Source organism: Equus przewalskii, chromosome 10, assembly GCF_037783145.1.
Source record: "Equus przewalskii isolate Varuska chromosome 10, EquPr2, whole genome shotgun sequence".
Taxonomy (NCBI): domain Eukaryota; kingdom Metazoa; phylum Chordata; class Mammalia; order Perissodactyla; family Equidae; genus Equus; species Equus przewalskii.
The window spans coordinates 56,028,530-56,043,438 of NC_091840.1; the positions used below are offsets into that span (position 1 = coordinate 56,028,530).

Consider the following 14,909-nt stretch of genomic DNA (forward strand, 5'->3'; position numbering starts at 1 on the left):
TAACTTTACTATTAATCTATATTCAAATTAATGGTGTATCGGTTTGAATTCAGTAGTACTGCAAGTGACAGAAAACCCAAAGTAACACTATGTTAAAAAAGTTAGAAATTTATTTCTCCCTCATGTAATCAGTCCAAGGCTAGCATGGCAGTTCCAAATCCAGTAAGTACCCAAAGCTCCAGCTATTTCGTTACTCTGCTGGCTTCAACATGTGGCTTGGACCTCATGATCCAAGATGCTGCTCAAGTTCCAGCCAACTCATCTGCATTACAGCCAACAGGGAAGGACTTGCTGTCTACTGTTAGGGACACTTAGAAGTTAAACACATCACTTCTGCTCATATCCCATTGCCCAGAATTAGTCACAAAGTCACACCAAACTGCAAGGGAGGCTGGGAAATGGAGCCTTTATTCTGGACAGCCGTATCTTCTCATCCACATGAGAGAAGAACAGCTATTGGTAGATGATGAGCAGTCTCTGCCCAACACGGTGAACTGTTACCTTTAGCCTCCTAGAGTAGCTCTTCCTAACTCTACCCTCAATAAATAACAGGTTTATTGAGCTCTAATTCACAAATCATACAATGCACTTAAAATGCACAATTCAATGGCTTTTAGTATATTCACAAAGTTGTACAATCATCATCACAATCAATTTTAGATCATTTTCAGTCTCCATAGAAAAAAACTCAGCACCCATCAGCAGTCACTCCTTTTCCCTTGATCCCCTCCCCCAGCCCTGGCAACCACAGATCCACTTTCTGTTTCTATGGATTTGCCTAGTCTAGACATTTCATATAAATGGAACCAGATAATATGTGATCTTTTGTGACTGGCTTCTTTTACTTAATGTTTTCAGGGTTTATCCACGGGTTTATCCATATTGTAGCATGTATCAGCATTTGACTTCTTTTTATACCCAAATATTCCACTACACGGATTTATTGCATTTTATTTATCCATTAGTTAGTTGATTGGTATTTGGATTGTTTTCACTTTTGGGTTATTATGAACAATGCTGCTATGAATATTCACGTATAAGTTTTTGTGTGGACATGTTTTCATTTCTCTTGGGTATATCCCCAGGAATGGAACTGCTGGATCATATGGTAACTCTATGTTTAACTTACTGCGTAACTGTCAAACTTTTCCAAAGTGGCTACACCATTTTACATTCCCAGCAGCAATGTATGAGTTTTCCAATTTCTCCACATTCTCAACACTTGTTACCACCTGACTTTGATTATAGCCTTTCTCCTGGGTGTGAAGTGGTATCTCACTGTGGCTTAATGATGTCGAGCACCTTTTCATGTGCTTATTGGCCATTTGCATATCTTCTTTGGAGAACTGTCTATTCAAATTCTTTGCCCATTTTCAAATTGGGTTGTCTTTGTATCCTTAAGTATTTTTGGTCTAGTAGTTAAGATTCTGCATTGTTACTGCAGCTGCTGGAGTTTCTTTCCCAGCCAGGGAAGCACACCACCCACGTGTTGGTTGTCATACTGTGGCAGCTGTGTGTTGCTGTGATGCTGAAAGCTATGCCACTGGGATTTCAAATACCAGCAGGGTCACCTGTGGTAGACAGGTTTCAGCAGAGCCTCCAGACTAAGACAGACTAGGAAAAAGGAACTGGCCACCCACTTAGAAAAAACTGGCCATGAAGACTGCGTGAATAGCAGTGGAGCATTGTCTGATATGGCAGCAGAAGGTGAGATGACGACACAGACAGACTGGGAGGGGTTCCACTCTGCTGCACACAGGGTCGCTGGGAGTAGAAATTGACTTGACAGCACTACCAATAAATGCAAGTCTTCATTTTCTCCATCTAGGAGTGGAACTGCTGGGTCACAAGATAACTCTAACTTTCTGAAAAACTGCCAGACTGTTTTCCAAGGTGGCTGCACCATTTCACATTCCCACCAGCAGCCTATTAGGATTCCAATTTCTCCACATTCTAACGTACAATTGGTGTTCTCTCTTATCTGTCCTTTTGATTACACCCATCCCAGTGGGTGTGAAGTGATATCTTAAGGTGGTTTTAAGTGGCATTTTTCTGACTGCTAATGACGTCAAGGATCTTTTCATGTACTTATGGCCATTTGTATATCTTTTTTGGAAAACCTCTATTCAGATCCCTTGCCTTCCTTCGCCTATCCTTAGGTTAAGAAATCTACTGTTTTTAGACAGACAGTTCTGTGTCAACTGAATACATCCTGCATACTAGGTTGGGATTTTTCCTGGAGAAAGCTAGGTCTTCATTTATCATGGGAAATTACGGCAAGGCTTGAAAGAGTTAGCATCTACTCAGAAGTCATGTCATATGGTATAAAATGCAGATTTGATTCAGTACATGCAGAAAGACTCTAAGGAGAAATTTTATTTGAAATTTTGCTTTCCAACTTTGAAGCAAATCTACCACAGAACAAGCGGCACTTGAGAACAGCTTAGTTTTTAGCTGAGGGCTGAAACATTAAGGAAAAGAAGAGGAGCCATTATCTAGGTTCTGAAGTTTGATAACGTTGTTTTCAAGAGAGAAGGTACAAAGTTTTACCACTGATTATTTGGAACCATGTTTAAAAATACAGAAGCAAGTGGTAACTGTAGTTAATGACCACATTAACATAAAATTGAATGACATAACTTCCAGTAATTATGGAATAATAAAACAATGCTTTTAGCTTTTAATTATTTATAGCTTTCCATAAGTGATACTGAACAAAAGAGGTAATTAAAAACATAATTTACAAAATATCTTTATTTTACTTGAAGTGTAAAAATCCAAAGTCAAATAAATGCATATAATTGTAGAACCCTCCATCATTTCATTAGTGACGATAATACAGGGAGGAGAGTAAGGGACAAGAAAGACAATATAATGAGATGGAAAAATGCTGGCTTGGATGTTTGGAGACAAAGTTCTATCACTCCGAGTCAATTACTTAACCTCTCTGGACCTCTGTTTCCAGATCTATGAAATGAAAACATCCGGCGATCTGGCTGGCTGATGCCTGACTCTACAAGTCCTATGAATCTACAGGGACAAAAGGGCAGAGCTTGTACATGGCATTTTCTAAGCAAACCTATCCCAGAAAAGTAAGTCTAATGAAGCAAGATAGTTCCAAATGGGAAGTCTGATTCCCCTTAGAATAAGTAAAAACTGTGAATACAAACATATTTCAATCCTCAAAATTGTTTGTGTGTGTGTAAGGCTAGCATTTCCCAAGGTTTCATGATAGTTCACAAAATGTGTTGTGTTCAAACTGTTTGGAAAATAATAGGTTCAACAAAGTTGTGGCTGACTCCTTTAGTTGCTTATCCAAAATCCATTCCCTACTTCTTCCTCAATTTAACATTAATTTGATTTGGGACAGCAATACGTTTAGGTCCACAGTGATGGAATGGGACCAGCCTAAACTAATCACAGCCTCCCTTGCAGCTACAGGTGGCCAAATCAATGCAAATAGCCATAGAACCCTCTTCTTTCCAGAAGTATCTCCAGGCATTACTTTTTAGGAGAGTATGCTTTGAGACTATTGACCTAGGCTAACTGACTTACAAATTAGATGAACGCACTTCCTGACCAACCAAGCCAGAATGTATTCATCTTTTAGGCATTTCTCCTATAAAACATTTACTCTGGTTTCTCTCATTAAATGAAAACCTATGCATTCATTCATGTACTTGATCACACCTTGCCTCTATTTTTGGAAATGACTTAAAAATGAAGGAAAAAATCTGTTGGCTAAGGAGGAACATGTCTATTAAACTCCTTGTCTATCATAAGCCTAGACAACTTGGGAATTCATATTTTATGAGTACATGAAATATAACATTTATGTTAAATAACCTATTAGACATAGCTGTGTTGTCAAGTAAAAACAAGCTGGAATCCTGTAATTCTCAGTTCTGTATACCAAAATCACCTGTGGTGCTTTAAAAAGAAAATTACAGGTCCCTTCCATCCATTCCACACCCTTTCTGATTTAATAGGTCTGGAGTTGGCTCAGGCATCTGTAACTTTTAAAGCCCTACAGGTGACTCTGACAGGCAGCCAAGGTTGAAATACTGCGCTTTATAAATCACAGAGGCCACGCCTCTTCAAGACGCTGAGGTGCGTAAGGCTATCTGGTATGGAGGAAATAACGCTGTAACAGGTATCAGGGGTTCTGCTCTTGGTTCTGGCATTCAGGTGACTCTGGGCAGATCACTTAAAACTCTGAGCCTTAGCGTGTTGCTCATAAAGATTTACTACGGATACAAACATCAAATGTTTATAAAAAGCACATGGAAAATCCTAAGTGGTTTGAAAACTTTCAACATAGTATTTAATGCTGTTGTTCTCTTCATGGAGTATCGTTTCCCTCCCTTGTATGAAGGAAAGACCCACTGTTCCTCCAACTGAGGACAGAGGTCTCCCCTGACCCAGCTACACCAGAACTGTTCTCCCCGCTGCGGTTCTGCAGCACTTCCCACCTGACCCCCATCACACCGCCTCCTCAGCTGACCACCCTCTCCCGCCCACTGGTATGGATCAGGAGCCTTGCTCTTGTCAGCAACCCCTGTACCCAGCAATGTTAGGCGAGTTGAACCCAAAAGGCTACCACCTTCTCGTTGAAGACAGAAACCGCCCTTACAGAACCCAGTTACCGATTTCTCTCTTCTTTTTCAAAAGCTGGCTTTTTCCTTCAGTATACGTTTCCTCGTGGAACTGCGACGTGAAAAACAGATGAGCGGAGGGCTGCTGAGATCTGCCCTAGTAATCACAACACTAATGATAATTTATCAGCGCCTATACGTGGTAGGCGCCTGGCTACCCAGTGGGGAGACATGATTTAATTCTTCCAACCATCTTATAAAATATACACTCCTGTTATCCCCGTTGTACCTGTGCCTAGATAACTGAGGCTCAGAGGGCTCACGGAACTTGCTCGAGCAGGTCAGAAGGCCAGGAGAGGGTGCCAGGACTCGAGTACAGATGTCACTCCAGAGCCGGAAACCCTAACCCCGAGTTCACCGGTCCTCCCACCTGACAGCGAAGAGAGGAGGGCTGTATCTGATCAGAGGAGAAGGTGGAGGCATCGTCCCAAGAACCACTTCCTCTTGGCGCTGGGTCACCCAGAAGCATCCCAACCGTCACTTTCAACAGCCCGCGCGCAGCGGCTGCAGGCCCGGTCATCCGCACGCGGTCCCAGGGACCCGGCCAGCGGATGCCGGGCAACTGAGAGCACCGGCCCGCCGTCCGCGCGCGCCGTTCCTTTCGCAAGACGTAGCCACGCCGCGCCCCTCGCACTTCCCGAAAGTACGCGAGGCCTCCGACCTTCAGTCCCTCACTGTCCCACCGCTCGGGCGCCGAGCACCTCCAGCCACAGCCTTCTCTGGCCGTGACCCGCCCGCCGGAAGTGACGGACCGGAAGCGTCTCTCTGCCCACCGGGGGGCGGGGAAGGAAGATGGCGGCGCCCAGTAGCCGGTGAGGACACGGGGATCCCGGGGAGCGGCCCGACTTGTGCGTTATGGCTGCCTCCCCGCATACTCTCTCCTCACGCCTCCTGACAGGTACTGCACCCGCTCGCGGGCGCGACTTTGGGAAAATTCTCTTCTTTTTGCCACGTGCGGCGCCGTGGTTCCGGCTGGCTGCAACCTTGGGAGCCCTTGGCGAGGTCGGCTTGGTTGGGTTCCGGTGGGAGGAAATGACCTTTGGAGTAGCCTGAGGTGAAGAGGCTACGGAGCCAAAGTCTCTCCCTGCACTGTGCCCCGCTGGTCCACACCACCTCTCCGTCCCTCTCCCCCGGGGGGCCGGTGTCTGCTGATGCTTTCGGTTTGCAGAGTGGAGGCTGGAGGAGAGAGGACCGAGTAGGACCTTAGGGCTCCGCGAGCCTCTGGGCTCATCACAGCCTCAGTTCCTAGCCACTGGCATGTAAGCACAAGGGAAGAGCATTGCCCCCACCTAGAAACCTTGTTCCAGTGTAAGGTGGTCATGATGATGATGATAATCACGATTACAGACGGGGAACCATGGTCGCCCGGAGGCTTGGCTTTCTGCCATCAGCGTGATCCCTGATATAATCTTCCCACTTGAAGGACCAGTAACAACTATATGATGAAGGTGGAGTGCACTTCCTTGGCCGTTGGCTAGGTCTCAGCTCAAACGTCACCTTTCCAGAGAGCCCTACCTGACCACGCTGTCTAAAGTTGAGCCCCCTGCCCGTCTCTTCTCACATCGCCCTATTTCTTTCATCATGGCTAGCACGGTCTGTCATAGTTTATTTATATAGCGGCTTATTATGTGTTTCTTCTGACTAGGATATAAATCTGGTGAAAGCAGGCACAGTTTCTCTCTGGTTCATCTCTGTGTCTCCAGTGCCCCAAACAGTACCTGGTGTACATTGTTGGCTTTCAGTAATCATTTGTGAATGAATGAATGAAATTTGTCCTGATGGAGATAATAAAGAGGAGATTGGGAATCGTTTTGCCCCCAGCAGTTGAGAGTGATAACTAATAGCTGTGTGAGGAATGTGTTGCTGGTGGACCATATTGGAGATGGATTGAAGAAGCCAGGGAGTCCCTTTGGTCAAATCCCAGAAACCTTTTTAGGTCTCACCTATCACAAGCTCTCTGCAGCATCTGGCAATATTGATCACAGTAACTCTATGAAATTCCTTTCTTCCTCTTTTCTCGTAATGTTGTTTTGTGGGTCTCTTGGCTGTGCGATCTTAGGGCATATCATTTGTGTTGCCTGGAATTGAGTTTGCTCAAAATGAGGCAGTTGAACTAAATGATCTCAAAGGTCCCTTCTGGTCCAAAAAGAGAGGAGGAGGGTGGGAGGTGGGAAGGAGTATAGAGAAACCAGATTGGCCTTGGTTTGGTAATTGTTAAAGCTGGGGGATACACAATTGTATTCTTCTCCTATTGTATGTGACTGAAATTTTCTGTAATGAAAAGTTCTTTTAAATGGTGTGTGATTCTTTTTTAATTACGTCTTGGTTACCTTCTACTATCCCTGACTGTGAGTGTTCTTTGATCCTGACCGTAGGTCAGAGAGTGCATCTTTTCTTAGTGCTTGAATTATCACCTCTATGAAAGTTTTTCCAATATGCATTCCTCAGACTAGCTGCTTTTCAGCCTTTCTATTCTGTATTTTCAGCTTCCTGTAGGACAATTCCATTTGACTGCTCAGAATTCCCCAGTTTCAGTGTGAGCAACATATGGTTCACATGGTTTGTTGCTGGATCAGGCTTTCCCATGCTGGTATGGGAAGAATTAATAGCTTAGGTTCCTGAAGCAGTGAATATATTTGCCAAAAAATCTGCAAGTAAGTGGTCTGACTATGCTCCATTTGGAAGATCTACTGGAAGAGCTCGATATGGAAGCAGCGTGGTGGGAAGGGGCGACAGAAATGTAAACTGGAACTATTTTAGGTATCCAGTGGTCATGTCTGATTTTGCTTCTAAAGATCCTAAGTATTTTATAGCCATTAAAAACATTTCAGGACCTTTCAGTTACTTCTCTGCTCACCTCCTTTTAAAAGCCCCGCAATCATGACTCTGTGTCAGTGGTCGATAAGGTCACATGTTCCTAGGTTTTTAATGTATCTATTGTAAGCCCTGTGTATCTTCAAGCCTACATTTGTTTACATAGGGCTGAAATGTCTTTCAGTTTCTAGGTACTGATTCATAGAAATGTGACATGTTTTGTCTAAATGAAGTGTTTTCATCATTTAAAAGTACAGCTTCCTAGCTGTTTTTTTTCTTACTACCATTCTGTAAAAATCTCAGTTTGACCCACTTAATCTTGAGAGGTATTTCCCAAGGAGGTTCTTTCCCTCCCAGCAATATGCATTTCTTGTTGGACTAAATGAACTCAAAAATGGTTTCGAAATTAAGGCCCAGAACGGTAAAACCTTGATGTCTTCTAGACATTATCTTTTAATATTGAAATCCTGTTATCCTCAAGAACAATGTTAGGGCAAAAAAGGAGAAATACACATGATGAAAAACAAAATAATAAAACTTGAGTATCAGAGGACCGATTTCAACACTGCTGTTCCTTCCTGTCTGCATATATGCGCAGCGCATAGTCACGTATTGAAAATAAGCATTTCGTAATTCACAGGTTTGAGGGTGTGATTTCAGTGAAGTGACTTACGTCTGGTGTAAGATAATTGCCACGTATTCCAAGGGGCAGTGACAGTTCTCCTTCCCCAGTCCAGGCAAACTCTGTGGGTGATCCGGTCATCAAACACTGTTTCACTGTTATATGGAAAGCACTCTGCCAGCTGTTAGAGCAAAGGTGGATAAAGGAGAGTCCCTGCCAACAAGGAGCTGAAAAAAGATGATGGTGGAAACAATCTGTATTAAGAGGTGCCACCAAAAAGAGTATAAAGTGATAGAACAGTTGAAAGAGACTTTGAAAATTTGGCAGACAGAGTGGAGGCAAGACACTGACAGCAAGGAAACGAGATAAACAAAGATGAATGAATCATGAAAAGTGCGGTGTGCTCAGTGGGGGGATGAGACAGCTCTGCTGCCATGAGTTTTATGTACGTGTTTGGGCGAGTAATACATGTTCAGGGCTTCAGGAAGAAAACCATTGGCTTTATGGAACTTGGATTGGAGAGGAAAGGAAATTACAGAAGTCAGGATGAGTGGCTTGAATCCTACAACTGTTAGTGCACTCAATTGTAAGGTGATAAGGGTCTGTATCACTAGGAATGGCAGGAAGTGGACGGATTTAACCAGTATTTCAGGGTTGACTGGACTTGACGGTTATTAGGTGATGAAGGAAGAGTTCAAGATGTTGAAGTCTTAAGTAAGTAATGGCTTTATCTGCAGAAGGGAACAGAGGAAAGATAAAGATGGGAATAAAGTCTCCTTAAAGACGTATTGCAACCCATCCGTGTGGAGATACTAAGAAAGCTGTTGGAAATAGACTTAATGACTCTAGAAATGGGTTGAAGATTAAAAATTACCGTATAATTGCATTTGCTTGGGGCCAGTATGTAGTGTTCCGAACAGTGGGAATACAACTGCCTTAAAGTGGCGGACACGGCAAGAAGAGACACCATAAGGAACTGAGAAGTGATGAGCAGTGGGCCGCAGAGACCCAGAAACCTTTAGTGTCATGCATGCCATGGGAAGAGAGACTTTTCAAGGTAGAGGGAGAATCTGTGCTGTTATACTGTCGAAGGCTTGACTAGGATGAGGCCTTACACGGAAGCATTGGATTTGTTGATACTCGAGAGAAGCTTTAGGGGAACGATTACAAGCCAAATTTGGGTACAACAAAAATAGCTTCTTCCTACCTAGATTGATAGAGTCATACTTTACTGAAAGTTATTTCCTCCCCCTTTTAGTTGGCTTACCCCACATGCCCAAAATATTAATCTGAAATCTATCTTCCAGCTTACTGTTATTTATTGAGGAAATTTGTACTTCTCATTTTATACTTTTTTAAAAGTGACTGAACTGATTGTTTTGTATGTTTTTCTTAAAAAGATCTACAGTGTGGTCATTTTTGCATTTACTATAATAAAATCATAATGATCCTGAAATGAAACATTTTCCCAGCCCTGCTGAAGAATCACACTGACTTAAACAGGGAGCAGAGCTAATAAATTGCGTTTATTCACAAATCAGGATTAGATCATTTCAAAGTTTGGACCCGTCACGCGTGTGATGCTTACCTCAGTGGCTGGCTTTGTTTCTGGATAGGTACCGTCATCATTTGGTGAGAAGCAGTAATCATTTTAACGTGTTCTCCCCTTCTCTGTTACAGGTTGGGTAGGAGGATGTGTCTGGTACCTAGAAAGAAGAGCTATGCAGGAATCCCCTCACAAGTTTATGCATCTTTTCAGGAACATCAACAAGCAGTGGATTACATTTCAGCACTTTAACTTCCTCAAGCGCATGGTATGTTCTAGAAGACCATGCTTCCTCTCCTGCTATCTGCCTTTACTTTCTCTGTATGAGGAAATTTCAGAAATTTCTGTTATAAGAAAAGTTGTAGGAAGTGCAATTTGAAAAGGACTTTTATTTGGTGTCCTCCTAAGTTTACCCAAAACTTTAATACCTTGTTTTGATTATTCTTAACTGATAGCAGAATAATCCTGACCTTTGAGGTTAAAAGTATGATCCTGAATTTATTGATTAAGTTTGAGAAAGATTGAAAACTTCTGGCACATTTCAACTAGGCTAAAATTAGGAAAAGCTGAACTGTTATAATGCATCTTTTCGAATTCTTTAAACTTCTGTGAATACGTCAGTAATACCGAAATAATTACCTTAACAGTGTGACCCTCCTATTTTCTTACATCAGGAGTGCATTTAAAAGTCTTTTAAACATGTGCATTTCTGAGTCGACTCAAAAAAAAGTGAGAGTTTTTGTAATATGCTAGGCATTTTATAGTGGGCATTGATAATACATCTCAGTCTTCCTATAGGCATTGATCTAGGTTGGCTCTGTGATTATTGTAGGCAACATGTAACTTACTCTTAATTACCAGTGAGGGTATTTGCTATTTTCTCAAATAGAAAAGGATCATAGAATGGAGAAATGACAGCTAAAAAGCCATAATTATAGTGCAAGCATGAGAGAATAGCAGATTCATAATCTAAAGTCCTATTTGATGTTTGTCTCATCTTTTTTCAACCTAAAATGCCCACTTCAACTTAAAATTAACTTAAAATCTTAATAAAACTCATTGTTTTGATAAGAGGTTTAAATTTCCAGAAATGTTCAGACTTTTTAAGTTTGGGATCAAAGATAATGGACATGTAGAAGAGAAACTCAAATATGTATAATGCCTTTTTTTATATAAGCAGAACTCTGGATTCATTCATGAATTCATTCATTGTAATTCCTTTCTAAGATTGTATATATAATTTCAATCCTTTGTGATATAATGGGAAAGGCACTTAACTAGTTATCAGGATAGGTGGCTCCAAGTCCCAGGGCCACCCATAACTAAGTGGTTGTTGACTCTTGGCTCTATTAGTTTATTTCTACGCCTTGATTTCCTTATCTGTAAATTAAAGAGAGAGATAACTAATAATGATCCATCTTCTTTAACAACTGTTGAGAAGATTAAATGAGATAAATATTATGTAAGTTATAAAGATATATATTATATAAAACTATAAATTACCTCACGAATGTAGGTCGTAGTTATTACTTTTTGTTCGCGAGTGATAGAGACTGTCTGACTCTAAGCCCCAGGCTCTTTCCACACACACACTGCCGTGAGGTCACCCAGCCCTGGATATACCCTACCACCGAGCCCCTCTCTGCACTGTTTGCTAGGAACATGGAAAGTCAACAGGTTGACTTGGGCTCTTGACTATAAAAAACTTTCTCATTGTATTTGGAATAGTAGATCTCCAATTTCTGGTGCTACATTGGGGAAAATTCTGGAGGAGATGAATAAGAAATAAATTTCTTTCTTTCAAGGAACTTAAATTCCTAGGATTTATAAGCCGTAAAATTTGAAAACCATTGCCGAGGCATTAATTTTATTATCCATGTCTCTTAGTATGGTGATTGCCATGTAACAAACACTAATGTTAGTTAATTCATCATGTATTTATAAAGTTATGGGAAAATCTTTCAAGTACCATAAAAGTTGGTCTGGTGGAAGGTGTCGCTACAAAACCATTTAAGAGTATTTGGGGGCCTTGGTTTTATAGTAACATATTCTGTTTTGTTTAGTATGTCACACAACTGAACAGAAGCCTCAACCAGCAAGTAAAACCGAAGCCAGAACCAGTGACATCTCCTTTCTTTGAGAAAATATCTTCAGGTCAAGCCAAAGCAGAAGTACATGAGTTGAGACCTATTTCACCCCCCAGCCTGCCTTTGTCCAGAAAGGCAAATGAAAAAGAATTGATAGAACTAGAATCTGCCTCAGTAATTGAAGCCTCAATAGATGTGGGAAACGCAACAAAAGAGGAAAAACAGTGGAAAGAGATGAAGCTGCATGTGGACGATCTACCAGGAATTCTGGCTCGACTGTCCAAAATCAAACTCACAGGTACTTTTTTTTTCTGGGATGGTTAGATTCTTACTCGAAATTTCTCTGTAGTTAAACAAAAAGCTAATTTAATTTACTGCCCCAAAGGGAATATTTTGAAACTGCAGACCCTCTCTTAGTATTTTTCCTCTCTTCAGTTTCATTGGGCTTGAAAATCAAAGTTTTTGAATTCTCTTTACACAGAATTGTAAATACTATTGCACTAAACGTATTGTACTAAAAATAGTCTCTCTTTTATTTGCAATTAAAGTAGAATGCTTATTCTGCTGATTTTCTTGTCCTTTGTGTTTTTACACCTGCTGTTCTTTGAACACGCGGTAAGGTCATGAGTTCTGTCTATTTAGTTCTGAAAACAGGAAGGATTGCGCTGCTGTGCATGCTGTGCAGTGAGCCCACAGTGGCACTGGGACTCCCAGCTCCCTGCTGTGTTTTGCTTCTTCCGTAGGGCCTCTGGGATTGTCCAGGTGTGCAGGGACTTTGTCATGAGGCTTCTCTGAAAGGAGGTTTGGAACTAGATTTTTTTGCCTCATTGTAGCAAACCACACCAAATTTTATTGCATGCATTTGGATATTAACCCATAATTATGTCATTTGGTTGTTACAACCATGCCGTGAGTCAGTCAGAGCTTTGTTATCATCATCCCATCTTATAGCAAAACTTAGAAATAGCTCATTCTGGGCTAACCCTGTTTAGAATGTATGTTCTGGGTCATCCTGCAGACTGAAGACCTTGTCTCTCCTTTTCTTCTTGAATGAGAATAAGAAGAAAAAATGCAACGGGTGAATGATAAAGTTAAACCAGATACTCTTTGAGGACAGAAAGTGACAAATAATGTTATTGGATCAAAATCAGGAAGCGAACAGCTGAGACAGAGACTTCTGAGAGTAGAGAAGATCAGGGAAAGAGTGGTTTTTGTTTGGTTTGTTGTTTTTCAAGAGAGTTGAGCTTGATATCCAGGGTAAAAGGAGGTAAACCATACAACTTCTTTCCTTGGTGACCAAGCTCACTTAAAGAAAATGTTTTTTTGGAGGGATGACAGATATAGGGAGTCTGACAAAGGAGCTGAAGAATCACCGTAAGTCTTAACAGAGTGCGACTCTGAAGCCGGGAAACGAATTCCAGGTGGTGTCCTTGAAATCGTGCCTGAGTGCTTCCTGGTAGCTGAGCAAGGAATCATCAAGTTCCTAAAGAAGTTATCTTTTGTCATTTACGCAAGTGGTTTGAGTGTTGTTGACATGTTAAGAATGACTATAGATAAGATGTGATCATAGGATGTCATCCAAAAAATGAGGCCTCTCAGTCCATAGGCATCAGAAGTGACCTCTGTCACCAGCAGGAGCTTCTCTCTCTGTGCACCATCATTTAACACATCCACTTCAGTGTCTCCCCCTCACTGCAGATCAGTTCTCCTTTCTTATTCCATTTTGGTCAGTAATACCTGCCTTCTTCACTTCTCCCAGATGAGAAATCTCAGAATCATTCTTTTAATCTCCCCTTCGTCACTAGTCTAACATCCATCTCTTACCACCGGAATCTTTTGTAATGCCTGTATGATTTCTCATCCCTATTTCTGGAACTACTATCCTAGTTCAGGTCCAAAACATATGAGGTCTTTGGTTTCGTGGCAGCTCCTAGCTGTTCTCTGTGCCTTCATTCTCCCCGCACTGGAATGTGTGCTGCCCAGGGCTGCCAGACTAACCTTCCTAAAACATTGCTTTCATATATTCCTAACCTACTCAGGAGTCTATAGTTCTTCCATTTTTCCTGCTGCTTCAACTCTGCCCGATTTTAAAGGAGCATTGTAATCTAGAATGATTAAACTCTTCTCTAGAAACATACTTCTTATCCCCTTTGCTGTCCCCTTCTACCCCACCGTACTCATTCCTCCGTGGAGACCGGTCTGCCTCTCTTGCGTCCAGTCAGATCCTTTCCAGGCTTCCCCATGAAGTCTTCTCTCGCCTGCTCTTGGCCCAAGTCCCCCTTCTCAAAACTCAGGATATGGCTCAAAGTCAAGCAGATTTGAGCTCGGATCCTGGCTGTGACGTTTACTAGCCAGTGAGACTGTGGGCAGTTCTTGACCTTGTTGAGACAGTTTCCTCATCCACAAAGTAGGAATAATAATAAACCATTTAAGAATTAAATCACATAATGCATTTAGAGTAACCAGCAGCATGCCTGACACATGGGAGACCCTCAAAGGTTAGTTTCCAAATAATTACAGGTACTTTTGAGTGTCTGCTTAATGTATGTTATATTTTCCCTCAGATTTTGAGCGCAGAAATCCTGCCATGTACTTGTTGAGTACTTCCAGCTATCTAGGAACAGTGCTTCTCACTTGGTAGGGGCTTGCTTTTAAGAGAGGAATTGGCAAACTGAAGTCCTCCAGCGGAGGGCAACTACCAGGAAGTGGGGATGTAGAACCCCTTTCACTTGGGGAATGAGATTATTTTGCTTGGAAAAGAGAAGGAAGGGGGAAGACATAGGGTGAGGAAAAGGAGAACGAAGACATGATAGCCGTCTGCAAATCTACTGATGTCTGTAGCTCCATTGATTCCAAGGGGCAGTGCTGCTCATGTATAGTCCGGAAGGCAGAACTAGGAAATTGCCAGTGCTAACGGGGCGGCACATCCTCTCAGCATGAAGCAGAGTCCTCGGAGAACTATCCAGATATGAAATGGGCTGTCCTGTAAGGCGGTGGTCCTTATCTGGTACTAACCAAAGGGAGATCACCTTTGAGGGAAGTTGAAGAAGAGAGTCCTGCATTGTATAGTGGGTGGAGCTAGATGACGACTCTTAGGTCCTCTTTTAGTGTTAAGAGGCTGCCTGCCTTCAGTATTTACTCCATGTCCACCAAGAACCCCATTGTGCTGGAAGCTAGAGATACAG

General features: G+C 42.1%; 1 protein-coding gene across 2 annotated transcripts in view; it reads left to right on the forward strand.

The window, feature by feature from the left end:
- The first annotated feature begins 5,007 nt into the window (after window positions 1-5,007).
- The window catches only part of COX10 (cytochrome c oxidase assembly factor heme A:farnesyltransferase COX10), a 127,940-nt gene continuing 118,038 nt past the window's right edge, over window positions 5,008-14,909 (forward strand). The window contains exons 1-3 of one of the 2 annotated variants that reach the window (XM_008541982.2): window positions 5,008-5,553; window positions 9,772-9,905; window positions 11,701-12,022. In XM_008541982.2, the coding sequence (XP_008540204.1) occupies window positions 5,511-5,553; window positions 9,772-9,905; window positions 11,701-12,022 (499 nt within the window). In that variant the 5' untranslated portion in view covers window positions 5,008-5,510. The remainder of the gene's footprint in view (window positions 5,554-9,771; window positions 9,906-11,700; window positions 12,023-14,909) is intronic. The other variant, XM_070561138.1, reaches the window with a different exon arrangement.